This window comes from Cygnus olor, chromosome 2 (assembly GCF_009769625.2).
Source record: "Cygnus olor isolate bCygOlo1 chromosome 2, bCygOlo1.pri.v2, whole genome shotgun sequence".
Lineage (NCBI taxonomy): Eukaryota > Metazoa > Chordata > Aves > Anseriformes > Anatidae > Cygnus > Cygnus olor.
The window spans coordinates 118592071-118614085 of record NC_049170.1 but is presented as its reverse complement, the minus strand read 5'-3'; the positions used below and the strand labels follow the sequence as shown (position 1 = coordinate 118614085).

General features: G+C 34.9%; 1 protein-coding gene across 5 annotated transcripts in view; it reads left to right on the top strand.

The window, feature by feature from the left end:
- The window catches only part of ST18 (ST18 C2H2C-type zinc finger transcription factor), a 172948-nt gene that overhangs the window by 100579 nt on the left and 50354 nt on the right, over positions 1-22015 (top strand). For all 5 annotated transcript variants that reach the window (XM_040550416.1, XM_040550413.1, XM_040550414.1 and 2 more), the window contains 3 exons: positions 1266-1320; positions 3249-3279; positions 19109-19299. In XM_040550416.1, the coding sequence (XP_040406350.1) occupies positions 1266-1320; positions 3249-3279; positions 19109-19299 (277 nt within the window). The remainder of the gene's footprint in view (positions 1-1265; positions 1321-3248; positions 3280-19108; positions 19300-22015) is intronic.

Below are 22015 nucleotides of genomic sequence, written 5' to 3'. Positions count from 1 at the left end.
CGAAAGATTCACAGTTGCCAGGCATTGGCAGCTTCTGGTACCCATAGAATGCATCTACCTATTGTCCAGCACAGTTATATAAATCAGATGCTGGTGTCTGCAGTTGTTCCTGCATATTGATCTGCAGAAACACATGGGAGTTGCTTCTTCTGCAGTGTGTTGCATCATCACCATTTTACAAAGAGGTAAACTGAGATTCAACGTAAAGATAGGTAGTAAGATACTACCATAGACTGAAAAAAATTAGAGTTCCTGCTGTTTTTCCTGGACAAAAATTCCTCATGACAGATTCTTCCATACTTAAAAATTAAGAGTTTTAGAAAGAAAAGGATTTTGTCTCTCTGGACATGTTCAACATTACACTGTTATACAATCTGCTGCATGTCACTGCAGCTCTCCACACCAGAACATGAAATCTTAATCCCTTTGAATTTCAGGGGGTTGTAATAAAATCCATGGATTGAAAACCTGCCCCTACAATTATGGGTCTGGGCCAGATCCAAGACCAGAAGGTGCATATTTTCACTGCTGGTTTAGATGTAGCCAAAAGTGTCATGAGAACAGCGATTCTTGCAAGGCGTCCCTTATTTCAGTTAGAAATCTTATGGCAGCAGCTCTTTTTTTTTTTTTTTTAAAGTAATAAATTTATTTGTTTATTTTATGTGAAATGTAAACCTGGATGCTATGTTCTCCCAAAAATTCATACAAATCTGTAACTGTCTTTTTGACCAAAACTTCTATGAAAAGTGATTGATATAAGTGATGAAGTATTTCAAAACTGTATGTGTGCAATTATGCGCATTCAAGCAAGAGGGTTTCATGCTTTAAGGATGAAGTTGTCAGATGCAGGTTCCATTGCAGCTATTCAGATATGCTTCAGTTACAATTATGCAGCATGACTGTAGGCACTGGGGCTTTTTGGGACCTTTTCTTCCAGGAGGTGGATGTTAAAAGCAGCAGTCACACAACACTGCAATTTCTAACCTTATGCCTTCAGCTAACACCTGTAGACCTTGTCATTAAACCTTAAAGAGTCACTCATTACCATCACTTTATTAAACAAATCTGTATCATTAAAGGTATCTCCTAGGTATTTACTAGATATTCACAGATGGCTTTTTATCTCTTTGACAAGATTAATAAGGCATGATTATTCTTCTTTCTATTACTGTATACACTTTGGAAATGTGGAAAAAAAAAAACATTCGAGACGTTTTTCTCAATGGCAAAAGGAATGAATTAAAAACTTTGTGTTAATATTACAGATGGATGCAGATGGGGAAAATAAAAAGCTGCGCACACGCTCAAAAGGAACGAAGGGTGAGTTAGCAAGCAAGTTCCACGACCCTGTGCCCAGCACACCATGAAATATGATAGTTCCTGTGCACAGCCCCTAATGTGCAGTAAGAGAGTGTGTAGCTTCCTTAGGGTTGCTTTTTAATCAAGGCAGGACACAGACTGCTGGCATTAAGAGGCACAATGTTATTAGCTATGGCTTAAAGAAAAGCAGAAAAAAATCTGCTATCTGATATTTACTTTGAACTATTTCTCAAAAAAAAAAAAAAGTATGCTTTTTATTGTGCAAACAAAGATTTTATTTAGGGACATCTTTCCTTAGCTAGACAATATTGAATGGATTCTTTCAAAATAACGTACCAAACTTTGTCTAGGCCACCTGAGTGTTTTTCTGCCTACTGCCATTAACTATCAGTAAATTACCTGCATAAATGGTCCAGAAGTAAAGTTACTTTAATCAAAAGGCACAGGTGTATGCAACACAGGAGAACCCTGTGTTTTTTTAAAGTACTTGTGCTTGTGTTTGATTTTGCAAAGTTATGACATAGTTTCATTTCCCAGCTATTCCTCTTTTTGTAAAGAACAGATGGAAATGCAGTCCTGAGAGAAAAACAAGCCCTTAATGATCTCAACATCTGGAAAACATGATTGACTAGCAATACAACCCTTTCAGGAAGATAACTTTTTATTTTAATTCATAACACTTTTTGTGACTCTTGATAATGACTGAAAAATGGAGATACGTTAAAATAAATGACAAAGTTGTGCCTTCCCTGCAAACATTTTTGCTTATGACTATTTTCAGAGGTGCAAAGCGCCCATCTTTCGATCTGATTTTAATGGGAATTGTGCACTCTCAGGATTGTAGGGAAAAAAAATGAAAAAGACTAGTTTGATTCATTGTCACAACTCAGTAGATCTGGGTTATTAATATTGTGCCTTCAGCTTCGAGTTGTGGTCAGAATGAAAAATTAAAGTACAGTTTGGCTTAATTATGTAGTCTCAAATGACCAAAGGGGTGAAAAGTGTTAGACTTCACTAACAAAAAGAGAGAAAACGAGTGGGGATGCTACCCACTGCCCACATAAAAACAAAAGACATAGGCATATCATGTCTTTGAAACATCCCTCAGTAATGTAAGAAATGTAAAATGCACATATACTTCAAGAGTATAAGAACAGAGAACTTGCTACTGAATAGGAAAAACATTGATTAGGGAAGTTCCTCACACCTCAGCATTAGTGCATATCTTCTCAGTTAAAAGAGTCTAATTTAGCTAATAGAATTATTTAGCTAATAATTCTTATACTCAGTCTTCTTCATCACATACTAGTGAGCTATTTGCTAATAGCAAATTTAATAGGGGATTTATCATTCATATTCTTTTCATTTAAAATGCTAATTACATATTTTTAAAACTTATGAGTTTTCTTTCTTTATATTTTTATACACACATCCATACATGTATACGAATTAATAGATCAGGAACATTTTCTCAGAAGCAAAACAATAAAAATTGCTTCTGCAACATGAGTAAGCCTTAGAACCACCTGTTGGCTTTGTCAATATGCTGTATACCCTTGCATGGGCAGGTATTTGTAAACACCAGCCTTCATCATTCCCAAATTGAATTAAAGTTTGGAAGAAGTCAAGACTTTTTACACTTTCAACAAACACAAGTGCCTTTTTTTCTATTTAGTTTTTCTTATTATTTTTCTATTTTTTCCAATGAAGATCATCCTCCAGGTTTTTTGTGTCCTAAAATAACTATGAGAATTATTTGTTCAGTCAACGCTTGCCACTAGTAGCTACAATCCTCTGGTTAGCATGAAATAATCACCTGTGTTTTGATAGCCGTTCCTCTGTCATCAGATAGGCAGGTGCAAGGCTGAAGAAAGCACAAGTCTGGAAGTGTAAACTAATTTATTCTTTCCTTCTGCTTTTATTAACAGTTCAAGTGGACTCTATAGCTCAAGAGCTCAGGTAAGAACTCATGTCATTTATTTTTTTAGTTTTATTTTCTGATTATATCAATAAATTCATACCGAGGGTATTACTATTAAACAGAAAATCCAGCAAATGCTGCAATATGTAGAGATTTAGCAAGGCTCTGACAAAGGAAACTTGACGCATATTCACTTTTTAAATATAACAACAATAAAAGTAAAAACGTTAGCAGTAATTATGTAAACGTAATTAAAAATAATGCAATAAAAATAATGTTCAGGATTCTGGTATGTTGTCTTTATCTGCAGCCTGTGTCAGGGCACGCAATAAAAAAGTATGGTTTCTGATCGGTAATAAATATTATAACATTTTAACATCTCATCATTCTAAGAGACATTAGTCTTTATATTGTTTTGTTAGATGACTTCTGTAAAATTGATAGCCTCTGTAAATTACTGTAAATTCTAAATGCACAAATTACTAATTTTTCATCAAGTACTTGCTGAGTTTCTACATTTTACTGAAGTAGAAGCAAGTACTTTTCAAATTTGTGTAAAGCGTGACATTTCAGTCAAAAACAAATTCTTCAAGGATATATCATCAATAATCTAGTAAAATTTTTATATTACTATTTTAATTTTATTAATATTTACATCAGTTCCCAGTAGCTGTTCCACAAGTCTAGGATAAAATTATGGAAAGACTGCTCTATCATTGGCACCAAATCTTCAACAAAGAACATGTACAATCAAATTCCAGTTTTCACTAGGACAAGTTCACTCTTATATCAAGTTCACTCACATATCCCCCTCAGAAAATATTTACAGGTAAATCCTGAATTATTCATCTAAATCACAAATTCTGCAATATAAATCCTGAAAACATTTTTACAGTAACTGTTAGGAGTTTTGCTTACATTAACTTCTTATACTCAGTCTTCTTCATCACATACTAGTGAGCTGCTCTAAGCATAGCAGGCATCTGAAGTATGTGTTTGCGGGCTCATCCATCTAGGGAATAAAAGCAGCAGCATGTAATTTATTTGATCAATCAAAATTCCAGTCTCTCTTAATATAGGGCACGAAATATTTATAGGAAGTTATTCACAGTTAAGACATTATATTTTAGAGTTTTGTTTTATAATAAAACTGAGGAAATTATAAACTTCTTATACATTTTTGACAAACAGAAGTGGAGGCTAACTTTTCAGATAAAATATTCATGGTGAGGCACTCATTCAGCTCTACCCTGAACCTCATTTTTCTGTACAGCTTCAGTTTTCTGAGATTTAGTGCTTCTCCTTTTTCCTCTGTGCATCCCTAATTTATGCACCAGAAGGATGCATTAATCCGAAGAGGCAGTCATCCAAAAATGAGGATGGTCCATGTGTTCCTCAGAGAAAAATGTTTGAAAAATAGAGGATGTGCAAGTTTCTGCAACATCAGGGAAGATGTAATTTATGCATTATCAATTATTATAGGTTTTCCCAAGCAATTTTGCTTTCCCTGTTAAATACATGCTATTTTAGGAAATACAGTGTCACAGATTACTTTTTCTAGCAGAGGTGTGTAGTACATCTGTAAAGAAACACACATTTTTTTAAAACACTGAACTAAACACTAAACAGAAAAAAAAAAAAATCTAGTCCCTAACTTGTTGTTTGTGATTTCTACTATACAAAAATTCATATTGGGTATTTCAGCAGTCAAATGCTTTACTGACGTGCAGGTCAGGTGATCAACTTTTGTGAATTTATTTATTTGTGTGTGAAAAATAACAGCTAGAGACGCAGGGACTTCCTTTTGAAAATGTATTTTCAAAAACTAACGTATTAATTTTATTCACACCCATATTACTATGGAAGAACTATTGAACATTCCTCAAGAATTAAAGAATGAAAAAGTCTATTGTGTTCCCTGGATACAGATATTGGAACCACTGTCTTCTCTGACCAAGGTTCTAAATGCTGTGTTGGCTGACAAATTTAAATCCATGCTTAATTAATTTCCCCTTTTCCCCTGGCTTATCCTATCTGACAAAGCACTTTTGCACTCTTTATTGAGTTTCTGTTACAAAGTGCCTTGGGATACTTACACATGAAAAGCACTACATAAGCTTACATGCTCATATTGTATTATTATTAGTTTTGTAACATTGATTGGTTCTAGAGTATTTGTTAGCCTTTCTTATTCTTCAAGTTGTTTCACAAAAGTAGAAAATGAAACAAATAAAAAGCAAAACAAAGAGTTGCAAACACCAAAAATACATGAAAGTTTCTCTCATAAATGTCTAGGGTTGCATTTTTGCTTAATGGAATTAAAAACCAAAAATAAAATGAATAAATAAATAAATAAAATCTATTGATTTCAAGAAAGCCAAGATTTCACCAAGAAATCTGGCTAATAGTTTTGCTATTATCCATCTTTTCCTGAGAAATAGTACTTAGAAATTAAATTTTAAGGAAAACATCACTTTAAGGGCCAAAGTATTTTTGTTGTTTTTATTGTTTATTTGCTTATTTGTTTTCTGTCGAGTAAAATAACTAAAAGTTCTCTTGCACTATACTTTTTTAGAACATTGTACTTTTCTACCAGCTACTGACCACCTATACACAACATTTTCTTCCAGTACCTAAAGGGGGCCTACAAGAAACCTGGAGAGTAACTCTTTATCACGAAGCGTAGTAATAGGACAAGGAGTAATGGTTTAAAGCTAAACAAAAACAAACAAACAAACAAAAAAAGTAGAATTAGATTAGATATAATGAATAAATTCTTTATTCAGAGGGTGGTGAGGCACTGGAACAGGTTGCCCAGTGATGTTGTGGATGTCCCATCCCTGGAAGTGTTCAAGGCCAGGTTGGATGGGGCTCTGGGCAAACTGATCTAGTGGGAAATGTCCCTACCCTGAAGGGAGGGTTGAAATTAGATGATCTTTAAGGTCCCTTCCAATCCAAATATTTTATATGATTCTATGATCACTCCTATTTAAATGCCAAACTTACATTGATTATATGTAATTATATGCTTTGAAGAATTTCAAATTTAAAACCCATAAAATTTTCTTCACACACATATATATTATTAATATTGTTGTTATTAGTTCATAAGATTTTTTATTGTATTTACTGTATATTCTGTAGTGTTGAAGCATAGTATGCTGAACTCAGAAGATATTAATAACCCTTCAATACAAAACTGTTTCTCCTTTCAGCCTTAACTATTTACTTACAAACTACATTTTAATTTTTCATACATGAATATACTGTTTTAGTCATTTAGTCAGGTAGCTAAACTGTTCACAGGAAGAGGTCAATTTTTTATCATGACCTAAACAAAACGAAACACAATATGTGGTAGAAGTGAGTGCTGAAGCCAGGATCTTTCTGTCCCATACATTCAAGTTTGAACCTGACATTTTTCAGGCATAACCTCTCTGTTGAACCCCTCTTCTGAAAGAAGCAGAAAGAAGAAGTCTTCTCTTAGATGATTTAGTCATGGACCACTGAAAGGACCAGGATCTTCCGCTGTGTTAAGGATTAGAATGAAAACCAAAGGGAAGTGAGGAATATTGGTGTGATGTATTCTCATTACTGTGTTCTATTTAACAGATGGGATACAGTATGATGAACCATCTGTAGGTTATGGAGTGGCATCTGGGTCAGACCAAGGAAGAGCAAATTGGATTGATCCAAGCATGAGATTACAAAAGCATAGATCAGTTTGTCCAGGTCCATGTCTGAATAGAAAGGGTTCCGTTTCTGAGTTAGATACAGGTGAAAACAAGTCTTTCTGGCTTCTGTCACTAATGATTAGTGAAGACTCCACAGGGTACTTATGTTTCAAGTCCTGAAGAATAAAACTGTTCTCTGTTGGCTATTGTTACTTACTTTCTATAGTGCTGGAACTTTTCATCAGAAGGACCATTTCTTTAAAAGTAAGAAAAGATATTTTTTATCTGGAACCCTTGGTTCAGATATTGTGAGACATTTTGGGTATTCAGATTAAAAGGTACAATATGGATAAAATAGAGAGATAAGTGTCTTGAATATTTTAGCAGAGAGGTGGTAGAGCAGAGTTGCCTTGGATGTCTCATTGATAGAAGAAATAACAAGGCACTTCACCCTGTGCTGCTGTCTTTTGATTGGGAGAATGAGAAAGCAGGAAAGCAACCCTGCAGTCCATGGTACTGAAGTATTTCAAAAGGTTTATGTCACTAAAATGTATTCCTCAAATTTAACCAAAATGTTTAAGAGGTGTGTCAATATAAATAACAATATTGACAGCATAGTGAAACGTATTTTGCTAAAGTACGTTATATTTAGTACTGGTAGATTATATGTATCCTGCCATATCTGAGCTCTAGTTTCAGACAGCAATGGAATGAAGGTAGAGATTTTGATGGGAAGAAGATAATTTGGCCACTCAGGAAAAGTTCATAACATGAAAGAAATGGGTTGTGCATTCCTAAATGCATTTAAATACGAATGATTCAATAGTAACTCTTTTTGCGAGTTTCATAAAATAACAAGGTTTTGAAGAGTTTGTATGAAAAGAAAGCAGTAGCCTGGCAGATGGCCTGAGAAAGAGGTGAGCAGTACTTTGCTGATGGAAGGAGAAGTGGGCATATGAAACAAATCACACAAAAAGGCTCAAAACATTTCCCAGTAAGAACTGAGATTGTGATTGTGACATGTAGCTATTACCTTCACAGAACTCTTATCCCAAACAACTGCCTAAAGGTGAGACAATGACTGAGAACGCTATTTGTTCCTAGCCTGCATGTGGAAAACTGTCACATTTGTCCTTTGGGTTTGGCTTCTGCTTCCACAGAAATTGCTCATAGACTCAAGATTTCTGAAAATGACTAGGATAAAGCACATTTGTTCCAATCTTGAATAAGCATAATTGAAAAAGAACTGAGGTGGACCCTTGCATTTCTTGGTGACTCATCTGTCTCTTACTGGCTGAAGGTGTGGGACTGTCCTCACAGTCCTTATTTGGCTTTACAGAAACAAAATGTGTCCCTGAGTCCGAGTAGACTTAGAAAATTCTGAATGAAGATGGTCAATTTCCATAGTTATGTCAACTGCAAGGGTATTTATCCTGATTTTGTTTCAAATATTGTGCAGAGAAGTCTGAGCTTGACAAAAATGTTGGGTTTTTGTTTGTTTTTTTGTTTGTTTGTTTTCAGTTTAATATTAGGTGTTGATAGATACATTCCCAGCTCTCTTCTCCAGTGTCCTCTGTGACTATAAATGTCTGGGACAGAGTTGTGTCAAGTTGTCATTCAAATATTTCTCTATGATACATTACTATTAGGCATTTCATCTGAGACAAAGATCTGTATCATGCTGGTTTTTTTGATAGCTGATTTTCAATTAAACAATAAGCATATATCTTAATATCCTCTATTCCCAGGATTTAGTACCAGAATTATACGTTAACAGTATCTATTGTTTGCTCTCTAGTTTGGAAAAGAAATTTATCTGCCCTAGCCATTGTGGATATCGAAATGGTTATGGGTCTTTGAAAACATTAACCTCTGCTTCTTATTCTATGACTTCTGATATAATCAAAGTTGTCATGATGCCATCAATCATATTTTCTAAAATTCTCAAATTTTGTTTATTTCTTTTTCTTTTATGATGACACTGTTAGGTTCTTAACAGATTCAGACTAGCACGCTAGTCAGTACTTTCCTCAAATAATCTGTGGAAATCTATGTTTTTTATTAAGGAAAAATATTTTGAAATTGATGTTTGATAGAAAATATTGAACAGCAAGCATTAGCAAAAACTGAACAGTTAGTACATGTTACTGATTGTGAGGCCAAGGCAAGTGTATGGTGGTCACAGAACTAAAAAAATAATAGTGTTTAAATTCACCTAACCTTATGCCTGTATCTTATACGTCAATCACTCTCAACTAATAAGACTTCATTGGACTGTCATGTCTAATATCATTCCACGTTTCCTTCCTCATCTTCTAGTCCCACTTTAAGAAGCCTCAAATTGTGAAATCTATAGTGCTGTCCTTTTTCTTTTCCCTTTCCTCTCCTTCTCCTCTACTCTTCCTTTCCCAGTGCTCTGATGAGCTGAGGGACCTCAGACTTTTTGCCTTTTTTGCAGCCCCATGTGGTTTTATACTTCAGAAACAGGTTATTCTTTCAGTACTGTTAAACCATATTACTAAAACATTAAACAAGAAAAAATAAATAAACACAGAAAGAAATTCAAAATTAAAATGTTTTCCACCTCAGATTTTCTGCTTTCAAAAGTTCAGGTAAGTGGGTTGTAGCTTGCATATAATTATGGAAGTGGTGTATAATGAACATCAAATAAAAGATTTTTTTCTTTGAAATATCATTCTTTAAATGAAATTGCAAGATGTAATAGAAAAGTCATTGTAAAAAAATATCATTGTTTCAATACAGAGAAGTAATCTGATATGGTTCTAGGTGAGCCCAAGTAATGACTTTAACATGTTGCAAGTAACCCTGAGGTTGTTAGTTATTTGATTTAACTATTTAGTGGACTGTTCTGACTAACCATTAAGAGAGCTAAAATAGGAACTGTATCTTATAATGCTTTTGATATACCAACGGTTGGAGTTGTTAATTACAATGAATGGTAAGTACTGCAGATATTAAAATCTTTTGATAAATATACTGTGACCTCTACCTTTTCCTCATGGATTTATTTAGAACATTTAAAATTAACATTTCATGTTTTGATTTCTTTTTTTTTTTTTTTATTTGTGTGACTTGAATAGGTTTTCCAATGACAAATGCATTAGATAGGTTTCTAGCATAGAAACTCATTTATTATACAAACTCATAGGCCTCATTTAATGTCTACTATGTCCATTTCTAGCCAACACCTGTAGTCTCAGTGTCTCTTTTCTCACACCAATATGGCATTTTATTTGGTTTTGCTTTTGCTGTGTTTCTTCTTAAAGTCTCATTTTAATATAAAAACTACAATAATTAGTTTCAGTATGTTGTTTGTTTTTTTTTTTTTTCTGAAATTGTTAGTTTTATAATATATGGCAAGTCTACATCACTTTAATTGTGGCTGTCAAACTGATAGTTTTTTTGCATTTTTTTCTACCTGAGAGCTTGTTGCATCTTACAATGTTCCTTACCTTGAACTAAAGCTTTTACATTATTTAATGTAGTCCAGGAGTTATCTTCTCCATCACTACTTTGGTGTTCAAGAGCACACAGTAAATGTTATCCATACACATGAGTTTACAGTTGTGTATGCCCTAATGCCTTCTGCTGAGTGACAGAATATATCAGAACATAATAGACCCAAATGATTGTTTCCTCTTATGGAAGATCTTTTTGGATGACCACAAGCCATATAAAGATTGAAAACCAGCCACTGATTTCTGTCTCATATATATATCAATCATGAATTAAATATTATGGCTAGCTGAATTGCTCTGTCTGACTGACATCAAGGGCAGATTCAGCCAAGAAAAAGCAAACTGAAACAGACTGTACAGGCAGAAGATAGAAAAGAAAGGAAGGTAATACAGCCATGGGACCTCCTTCTGCATCAAAGGAAGGTACTAGTACCTGCAATTAATTGCTTACAGCCTCATTGTCTGCTGTCAAAAAATAAATAAAAATAAAAATAATAAATAAAATAAATAAATAAATAAAAGGCTTATTTTCTATTTTCTTTTACATCTTCTTTAACCAGACTGTAGTTACATGCTTGCTTTCTAATGAAGAGTTTACTGGGGTTATCAGGGTGATCACTCACATGTAAGACTTTCTGGATCCAAAAGTTGAGAGGATGGTCTGTAGTATTACCTAGAAACTTAAAGAGTTCTAAGCCAAATTCTTGGCTTGTGTCCCACTGGAATTTATTGACTTACTGAACCTGAACAGATTGAGTGAGTGAATGAAAAAGAGGGTAGGGAGACTGGATTTGGCCCAACTCTTGGATATTCATTTTTATCACTGAGATTAAGAACTTCTTGTGTTCCAGGCAATAAAAATTAAGTTTCCTCTAAACTGGCTTTTACTAAAATAACTTATCTGTTGTGAAAGGGTCCAAATCTACAACTCTAGCTATATGGAATTCTTGATCAATGAGCTATAGAATAACACCCTAAAGTAGCCATTCATTTCATTAACACAGTATTTAAATTAGAATATTTATATGCACAATTATTAATTTTTACTATTATTATTAATTTTTTTTATTTGAATATCCTCATGATCCTACGAGGTTTTAAAAGTAAAACAAGAAACTAAGAAAACAGAATTAGAACCTGTGCTGTTCTCTGAGTTGCCTTTCCTGTGAGGAGAACCATAGTAAACTGTAGATTAAAAAAAACAAGGAGGGGGGGAAGATTAAAGAAAAGAAAAGTGATTTTATGAGTATGATAATTAAGTTTTGAATTCTTATTATAATCAAAATGTGTCTGTTGCAGACTAAAATCCTTGTCCTCAGGTATCACAGTGACTGAGACATGGGTAGACTTGACCATAATTGCATGACGTTTCCTATGTTATTGCTGACTTACCATTGCTCCACTCTTTACGTGCTTCATTTTATTTGCTCAGTCATTTCACAGTCCAATTGTTCTTTTTGGTCAGGTGGCCTATAACATTTAGTTTACTGTCTGAAGCATCTCGAAGATCAGTACATAATGACTCAATGCCATTACCCTTTTCTCCCCAGCCCCTTCTTATGGGGCCTAATAAATCCTCTTTCATGAACAAGGCTGTGGCAGCTTCTTTGTTTTTCTTGTATGTCTTTTTAAAATAAAATATATATTTTAATATCATCATCCAGCCAGATTTCAGTTATACCATATCTTCTTCACAATATTATCTGCCAGTTCTGTTTCCTTTTTCCTAGCTAAACCTTCCGTTTGTGTATATAGACAGACGTTTTAATACCCCCAAGTTGCTGAGGTTATTTTGCTCTATGTTAGTATTCATAAATATGAATTTCCCTTTTATCTTTCTTCCCATCTATACCTCCTGTGCATTCCTTTCATTTTAGTTCAGCCCTGGACTGAACTTTTCACAACTCTGACATTTTTAAAAAAGAGCATGGCTCAGGTATGCCAGTAGCCTTTTCTATTTGTAGAAAGCCCTTTAACCCTGGGATGATTGCTACAGTGCAGAGGAACAAGCCCTGTCCCTTTCACAGGTACAACTTGTAAGCCAAGGGTATGGGTTTCTTAAAGACAGAAAGAGGTGAAATGTGTATATATATATATACACACACATATATATATATATATGTTTTGTGTGATATTAATAAATGAGAAACATTCCCATTTTCTTTAATTATCTTTGGGAAAAGACATGCTATAGTTCTGAGCTTCTATCACTGCTTCAGTGACAACAATTAACCAAATGTAAATGGTTAAATGATTAACTTTTTTTTTTTTTTTAAACGCAGTTTATTGGTTTAAGCTCTGGGAACATCTTAAATGGGAACATTTTAATATTCTAAAATGTTGATTGAAGAAAATTACTCTTACCTGATGAATTCTATTCCAAATGATTTTTCAGGAATTCTCAGCTGGAGTATTTTTCTGGTTTAATTCAGTCTTAGATTGTCAGTACACTGTAGCCCATCCTTTGATTACAGTTTTCTCAGTTCCACATTCTTACTCCTTGAAGTTTTTCAGCTAGTCAGTGTGTTGCCACCTATAACTTGTAAAGCAAGCAGTTGTTTCTGGATATATATAATTTTCCCACACCCCCAAATTCACAAATCTTTCTTACTTTATTTTTTAATTATTTTTAGGTAGATAGAACGGTCATTTCATTTAACCTGTGCTCCAGCATGTTCCACTATTCAGGGAGAAACTCACTGATATACAAAACATCTGTAAGTGCACTATCATATCCCACTTAACAGAGCAAGGCTTGCTCTACCTTCCTCCCCAACTGCTGTCATCCATCTGACGTTGCTGTAATTTACAGTACTTATTTGGGTTTTCAGTTGCAGTAATCAGACAACCTACACTCTGTTTCTTTGTGGTCCAACATTGCAGCTCCTTTCACAAACCTCCAACATTCTTAGTTGATGCAATCAATAATATCAATGTTTTTTCGACAGACGTGATCAGTCCTAGGAGCAGATCATAGAATCATAGAATGGCTCAGGTTGGATGACCTTAAAGGTCATCTAGTTCCAATCCCCCTGCCATAGGTAGGGATGCCACCCACTAGATCAGGTTGCCCAGGGTCTCATCTAAACTGGTCTTGAACACCTCCAGGGATAAGGCATCCACAACCTCTCTGGGCAACCTGTCCCAGCACCTCACCACCTTCTGAGTGAAGAATTTCCTCCTAATCTCTAGTCTAAATCTCTCCTCTTTTACTTTAAAACCATTCCCCCTTGTCCTGTCATTATCAGATTGAGCAAAGAGTCTCTCTCCATCTTTTGTATAAGTCCCTTTTCTGTATTCAGTGATAGTCATTTATCCCAATTATCATCAGCTTACAATGAGCTCAGGAGTTTTTTTTTGTGAGTTTTGGGGATTAGAGACCTATAGCTATATCCTAAAGCTTTGAAAGCCACTAGACATTTAGTTAGAATCCAGCTCACCTGTTTCTTAGATAACTAGCAGACATAGAAGGGGACAAAGGTGGGGAGACGTTCAGAATTTCTGTTCCTTTTCAGTATCTTTACAATCTTAAACTTCTTAGAAGAAAATCTGACCATGACAGACATTTGTAAGATGTTCAGCTGTGAGCGATGTGTCAGTGAATCCTAGAATATCAACTTTTCTCTCCCACAAGGAAAAAAGTAGTATTTGACTTACAGAGCATTGCGAGGCATCTGAAAGCTTGTGAACAAAACATGATCAAGGCCTAAAGCAGGTGGCAATATCAGTTATCAGGCTAAACGTACCCCTGATTTTACTAACTATGGCCATTCTTAGATCTGTTATCATGCTTTTCCAACTCAAAGCTTGCTGTGAAAAAAAAAAAAAAAGAAAGAAAAAAGAAAGAAAGAAAGAAAGAAAAGTCCACTGGAGGTCTGCTGGAAGCCTTGCCAACAGATCAACAGATTAATGACAAAAATCTTTGCTGGCTACAAAGTGGGTAAAGGTCAGGTTAAAGGTTTGACAAACACATCACTTAGATGAACCAATTAAAAAAAAAAAAAAAAGATTGGAATATGGGGATGATAATTTTCAGCAGTAGAAAAAACTATATATTGGTAGTATTTCTTAAAACCTCTCTCTTCTGAAGCATTGCTTTGTGAAGGGAAGTCAGTGCACTGCCGTATCTGTATACTATCAGCTCCTGCCTCAACACATGAAAGTAGGTCTTAGATTTTAACCTTTTGGATCATGTAACTGACACAAGATTGTTTTTGCTAGCTGAGTCATTGACTGAAAAATAATACTAATAAAAAATCTTCTGATTATAAATAATTAATGATTAATTATTCATAAAATTTAAGTACAGTTAAATTGGAAAAAGTATGCATTGGCTTTGGGCTCATGACAAAAAGAGCTTCGCCTGTTTTATGAGCCTCAGATTACCAAATAACCTTGACAGCTGAATCAGTGTTCCATGACAACAAGCAGACCATTGATAAATAGCAACAAAACTATTAGACGTTGAATTTATGAGATGAGTAATTGAGAAGCTAAATTATAGGTTTACCATTTGACAAACTACAGCTTGACAAATCTGTGCTAACGTACATGTGTGTATGTGTGAATGCACATAAGGAAAAGAGAGAAATAGAAACTTTAAGACAATGATGAACTCAACATGCCACGAATGTTACAAAGGCACAGATATATTCTTTTCATAGTAGTAAAATTCTCAGTGTCCATTATCAATCATTTTTAATTTTAAGCTCTGTAATGTAGAAAAGAAGGGAAATAGGGGAATTGCTTCTAAGTGGTAGACCTTTAAACTGGCTCTTGCAAACTAGCAGATTCCAGTTAGAGTCATAAACAACAGTATAAACAGTCCACACCAAAAGCAAGAATATATTATTCTGGCATTGAAAAATCTCTGTCTGGCCTATGAAGACCAATTTGCATTTCCTAGGAAAGAAGCAACAACTGTTTGACTTTTTTTTTTTTTCATCCTCCTATGGTAGGTGTCAAGAATGATTTTATGTAAAGTGGCAACTCTTGTATTCACTTATCTTAAAATGATGGGAACTATAGAGGAAGTCTGGGTGTGTGGTGTTCATGTACAGAAACAGATATGATAAGGATAAGGTAATGAGAAACTTTCTAAAATGAGCAATGTGCTTCCAGGCAGATCTGTATGTAGGCCTCCTGTTCTGACACTGATGAAGCAACTTTTGATTTACTGCTGTAAACTGTAAGCAAAACTGATGCCTGAAATTTGACCAAAACAGAGCTTCAAGTTACTTTTTCTTCAGAAAGTTGCTCCATTGTGATCCAAAACAATACACAGGGGACTGTGAGGTCATATGAGCAGCCTTAATCAAAGCTGTCTCTGCTCTTGCAAGATCATGGTAGTTATAGCCAAGTGGGATTCTTGTGCTTTCATTTCCCAAAACAGGACTGCAGAGAGCAGGCAGCAGTAGTACTCTGTCTTGTCTAGTCTGTGGTTTGCTGATGTCTGTGTTTGTGGCTATCCTTCATAGTTGTGGTGAAACACCAATGGCTTTAATAGCTGCTGTGCCAACCCACAGGGGTGGGCTTGTAACATTAAGGTACTAGAAAAAGATTGTACTTAGTGAGTAAGAATACAGCAATCATCTTACTTTCTGATTATGTTTTTCCTTAACTTGACTAGAATATACACAATAGTCAGACAAGTTACATGTTTAATGCTGAAGAGCTAGATGAAGTTCTGTGACCTGTGTTACACCAGAGGGCATACTAGATGATTTAATAGGAAATTCTGTTCTAAAAATCTATTAATTATGCTTGTGTGAGAAACAGCTGTAGTTTTGTCAAAGGGGAATTAAACACTGGAAATTCATCTTGTCCTAAATACTGGTACAGTAGCTACTAGAGGTAAATTTGAAGCTTGACAAATAAATGAGGAAGATTCAAAGGTAAATCTAGTGAAGGTTTTGGTTAATAAAGCAACAGCATGTGAAGTGTTTTCAAACATTTGTCATTTATTCATTTTGCCTGAAACAACATGAATGGTATGAACTGTTGTTCAAATTATGAATTAAGAAACACTTGATTGTACTTTCTTAGAAACAAATTATGCATATTCATCTGCACCACATCTATCTCTGATGTCTGTTATATGGACATCATTTCCAAGGGGAAAGGTTTCTGTTGTGATTCTGACCTTTAATGTGATATTCATGTTATCCTCTATTAATAAACAGAGAAATAATTGAGAAGCCATAGTATTTTCAACTACAGCAGGTGGTTGGTGTCCAGTACTGCTGATGCCCATAACATTTGAGTGTTCAGAATATGAGGAATATCCACTGTGTTTAAGATACATATGGTAGAATTTTAACTTCCCCCCCCCCCAAAACTGCAGATCTTCATATTTCCACGTCCTTCATATTTGTAATGATGGTTTGCCAAAAAGGTACTTAGCCAAAAATGGATATTTTTTTAAAAACAAAAAGCTCAAGTTAGTCATATGTTTTCATCCCAAACAATCAGAACCTGAGCCAATTTACTGCACATAAGATACCTTGGAAGGATTAATTTGTGCTGTTGAGCTTGCAACATCTGTAACCAATAGGAGTTCTCTGCATACATGGATTTTATTTTATTTTTTCAAATCTTACAGCAAAGTCAGTGAGCCAAATGCAAAATCTAACACCTAAGGGCATCTTGTAGATTTGTAATGCATGCTGGGGGTGCCTAAGGTTGAGAAACCATTGAGTGGATTACACAGATTCATATAGGTAGTTTTTTCATCTCTGACAGCTATAATATGAACACTATAATTCATACTACATAAATTTATTAGAATATTGTGTATGAGAAAACAATAACTCCATGCAAAATCACTTACATAAAAAGTTACTTAAAAAAGGGTGTTGAAGGTTCAGGACTCTTTAGTGAGGTATTGTACGAAGTAGCATCTAAATGCCATGCAGATCAGATGCATGGTGGCAAAAGCTTTATTACATATCTGTGGATGCAAATTAATATGCAGACCAATACTTGTATCTCGTAAGAGCTGAAAAAAACATATCAGATCTGCTAAAAATATTCTTCATTAAAAAACAGTAATCTCTTCTCATGTCACTCATCCATAAGTCAGGCATCTAGACTGGCCAAGGCCTTTTCCAGGGGTTAGATCACCCGATTTATCAGGTATATCTAGTTTTTTAGAGGGATCATAGAACCATTGAATATCCCAAGTTGGAAGGGTCCCAAAAGGATCACAAAGTCCATATCCTGGCTCCACACATGACCACCCAAAAATTAGATAATGTGTCTGAGAGCATTGTCCAAACATTTCTTGTACCCCAAGAAGCTTGATGCTGTGACCACTTCCCTAGGGAGCCTATTCCAGGGCTCAGCAGCCCTCTCGGTGAAATTCTTCCTAACATCCAATCTGAACCCTCTGGAGAAACCTCTTTCCAGAGTCTATGTAGAGGCCAAAGAAGAGCTAAAATGAGATTCTTATGGCTGAAACTAATGAAATGGAACCAATGCTGATACTGAGACACTCATATTGCAAAATGTTCTGAAGGTACAGTGTCTGTCACACGTTTTCTGTAGTTGAACTGCATGCAGTGTCTAAAAATTGAATTCAAGATGTATGATTGAATTTCCAGCTTATGTGAATACATGGAAACTTAAAGACCTGGCAAAAGAATGAAAAATATCACCTTTCATCTGCAATATTAGCATGACACAAATATGCGTTATGTTTTCTGGTCATACACAACAGATGTTTGGTCAAAGTCTGCTTTCTTTTTTCCCCAACGCAGTTTTATAATAAACAGCTCTGACACTCTTCTTCCTATAGAAAAGTCAAGGAAGCTTGTTCAAAAATACTAATTTAAAAAAAACACCTCAGCTTGTTCAAAAAAAAAAAATCAAAGCAGCACCAAAATTCCTAAGCAGGCACAACCAATAGACCTGTATATAACAAGAAACGGGCATATTCCAAGATGCTGTTGCAATTGGGTTAGCCCAGGCAGGTATGGAGCACTGTAGTAAAGAGGGGAGTATTGAATAGCATGAATGGGGCCTGATGATTGCATCAGGTGTAAAAATACAAAAAATAAATTCAACATTAAAAGTATAAATTTATGGTATCCCTCCACCCTGATTCTGTGTGGCTCTTTTTAGTTAATATCAACAATAGTAAAACCGGTTGTTAAATCACATGCTTATCTTAACCTTAACTTTATACCAGTTATCAAAACGAATGAGTAAAGCTTCTGTGATCAGCAACTCAAAGTATACAAGCAAATATTCATACTGGTGAAAAGATAATGAAGCTAAAGGATTGAGACACTATAGCTGGTAGTGTATTTTTCCCTTTAGCTGTTTCTCTGGGTCATAAGCCCAGCCTATATCTTCGTTCATCTTTTCTTGGGTGTATTTTACTGCATAAAAGAGTTTAGATTAGCATATGTTTACTTAAGTTTAAGTGTATTGAGTTACAGGCTTTTTTTGGTTTTGTCTTCCTCTTCATTCCCCTTCCCCCAAAGAGATTTCGGCAACAATGAGAAGAATGGTGTATTTGCCTGTGTCGAGTACTTAGACTAGCATTAAATATCCTCTAAACACACCTTGCTGAAACTGCAAGTGAATTAATATTTTGTTAGTCCTCTCCTGTATACTTGAAATTTAAACTAGAGGATGGTTGTATACTTTTAAACAATTTACCTCTCACTTCTCCCACTTTTGTCTCTATCATTGCCTATTGATCATTGCAGTGCCTACAAATGCTCCATGGCTAAGAAGAGAAAAGCTGAAGAGCAGATTTCAGGCGTACCTGTCAACAAAAGGAAGTCCCTGTTAATGAAGCCCCGCCACTACAGCCCCAGCTTGGAATGCAAAGAAGAAAATGAAGACAGGACGGATTTACAGGAAGATATCAGTGTCCTCAAAAGCAGTTCAACTCCAGGTAGTCACGTAGCATAGTTCTGCTCAAACCTGTATTCCACAGAAAGGGAACTATGAAACAGTATTTTCGAAAGGATGAAAAATGTGTTTGGCTTGTAACGGAGTTGGAATGGTGCATTTCTGTCTAGATTTAACCATCCAATTACCTTGTACAAACTCTTCCTGGGGTCTAGTAAATGCTTTGTAGGTCTCACAGACAGGCAACTACTGCAGCAGGTCAGATATAGAGCAGCATCTGCTTCTCCGCCAGCTCTGTCAAAAAACAAGGTTATGCCCCCACTGAGAAAAACACATTTATGAAGAGCAGATTTTCATGGGAATATATAGAGGTCTTAGGAGGAAAAAAAAAAAAAAAAAAGCTTAGCAAAACATTGTTGACTTTAACATTTAGCAAAGCAATTTCATACATGTGACTGCTACATGTGTTCTGTTTGACATCATTATTAGACAGCACTTTTATACTTGTTATTTCAACTCTGCTAAGCCAAACATGTCCGACAATTTATAGAAACTTCTGCAAAGTGTATGCTACAAAATATGGAGGAGGATGGGGAGACAGAAAGATACAGCTATAGTATGTCTTTATGGCTCTTTCTTCGTTATATATATATATATATATATATATATATATTCAAGATGACCAAGAAATTTCAAACTAAAATGGACGTTTGGACGTTCTATATGTCATCCTGTACAGGTTGTTACTCAGGAAATTGAGGAGAAATCATAGAGTTTATGCATGTATTTTAAAGGGAAAGGTCATCATTCGATGACAAATACCAAGATAAAAACAAAGTGATCTGGCACTGGGAAATTACTAATCATACATACTGTGAAAACAGAATGAATTGTTGGTTATTACAGGAATTTAACAGTAATTTATTTTCTTCTCCCTTTGCCCTGTTCCTTGTACAAACTTCTCAAATATTTTGTAAGGAAAGAGAACTGGGATTAGGAATTTTGACCTTATCCATTCTAAATAGACTTCCCTTAGAAACAAAATGTCCTCACCCCGCCCTCCTAATTTTATACATATGAGTACTACAAACAGGTAGAAGAAGACAACTGTCTTTCATATTAAAGAGTCAAATCCTGGTTCTATTTTATTCAGTAGAGGACTCTGTCTTGTTTTTATATGGTAAAGATTTCAGACAGTTGACACTCATAAGTCTTCTAGGGGTCTCTTCCAGAGATCTGCATCCCATCGGTGTGAAGGCCTAGAAAGGAGCTCCCTCTTCAAACAGAGCATTAAATAATAAGGTGATACCCAATGTCTCTCTCTTTTTTTTTTCTTTTTTTTTTCTTTTTTTTTTTTGGTGTCATTACCAAGCTAAATTCATCAAACAAAAACAATCATGGGTCTCAGTGCCTGTCTAGACTGTAAGGATTATCCTCTAACATCAGAAATCTGAAGGGAAACCATTTGAGTAAGAATTCTGGTACTTTTCTTCTTCTTTTTTTTTTTTTTTTTTTTTTTTAGGATATTCTTGTATTTATTCGCCCTGGTTCCTGGCCATCCAGAGCCACCCCCAGTAATGTGTTTTTCTTTCCCTTATGTCTGTCCTCTTCACAGATTGATAAACTCGCAGAAGGGAAAGCATTTTAATGATTGCACAGGTAGAACTTGTGCCATATACAGATGAACCTAAGTTATTTATTTATTTATTAAAAGGCAAGTGTTGGCCCAGGTCCATTTATATAAGCGTAGGAGAACCCTATTTACACTCAGCTATTCAGTCAAAATAAAAAAAAAAATCAGAAAGCTTTATTTGATACTGATTAGAATTCTCCCAATCTGCTTATGTCGCTGATAATATGAGCTATTCTTTTTGTACTACTATTACTAGATAAAGTAGTTATAAACAAGCTTCAGCAAGAACATAAAACTGGTCTGGATATGTAGGTTTATTTTTAATCTCTTACTGTAAAATTGCTCATTTAATTGTGAGTTCATAATTCTTGTTGCATCTGTTAACGCTTCAGTTTGTGTATTGATGCAACCGTAAACTAAGCTGAGTTTTGATTATTTTTTAAAGTAAATTTGGAGCTTATAGAGTGAAAAGCAAAACTGAGACAGCTGTACCATTAAGATTGGTTCAACAATAATTTTAAAACATGTAACTTAAAAAAACTCATCATTTTAGCATCAATCACAATGACTTAAGGAGCAAACACCTAAGTTATGGAGCGTTTACGTTATTTTTCATCTTTCACCTAGAAAAATAATCAAAAAATAGCTGTTAGTTTTTGTTTGTTTGTTTGTTTTGTTTATGTTTTGAAGGGTGGGAAGACTTCTTTTAAAACTAGAACTTCTTACTTCTTGAAATGACCTAGTGATGTTATTGCATTCTTTTCCAAATGGCAGAAAAACAAATAATAAAAACCCATTTAACTGAAGTTTGTTAGAGAGCCAAATCATCATTCTTACTTGCTGATATGTGAAAGACAACAGACTTCTTTATTCAGAATACTGCAATGTGTGTGGTACTGGACCAGCTGCTAAAAAGTTACATTAAGGTTTACAGACGTTTTTTTTAAAACATAACTTTATGCACACAGTGCACAAGGCCACCTCTCCCTGCATGAGCCCAATTTTCTGAAGAAGAATAAGAATTAATCAGTATTTTCTTTTAACATATAACAAACAGTTGAACCAAACAATTATGTAAACTGGAAATGACCCAAAATGCTAACAGTTTGGCAGCAGTAAAGTGAAA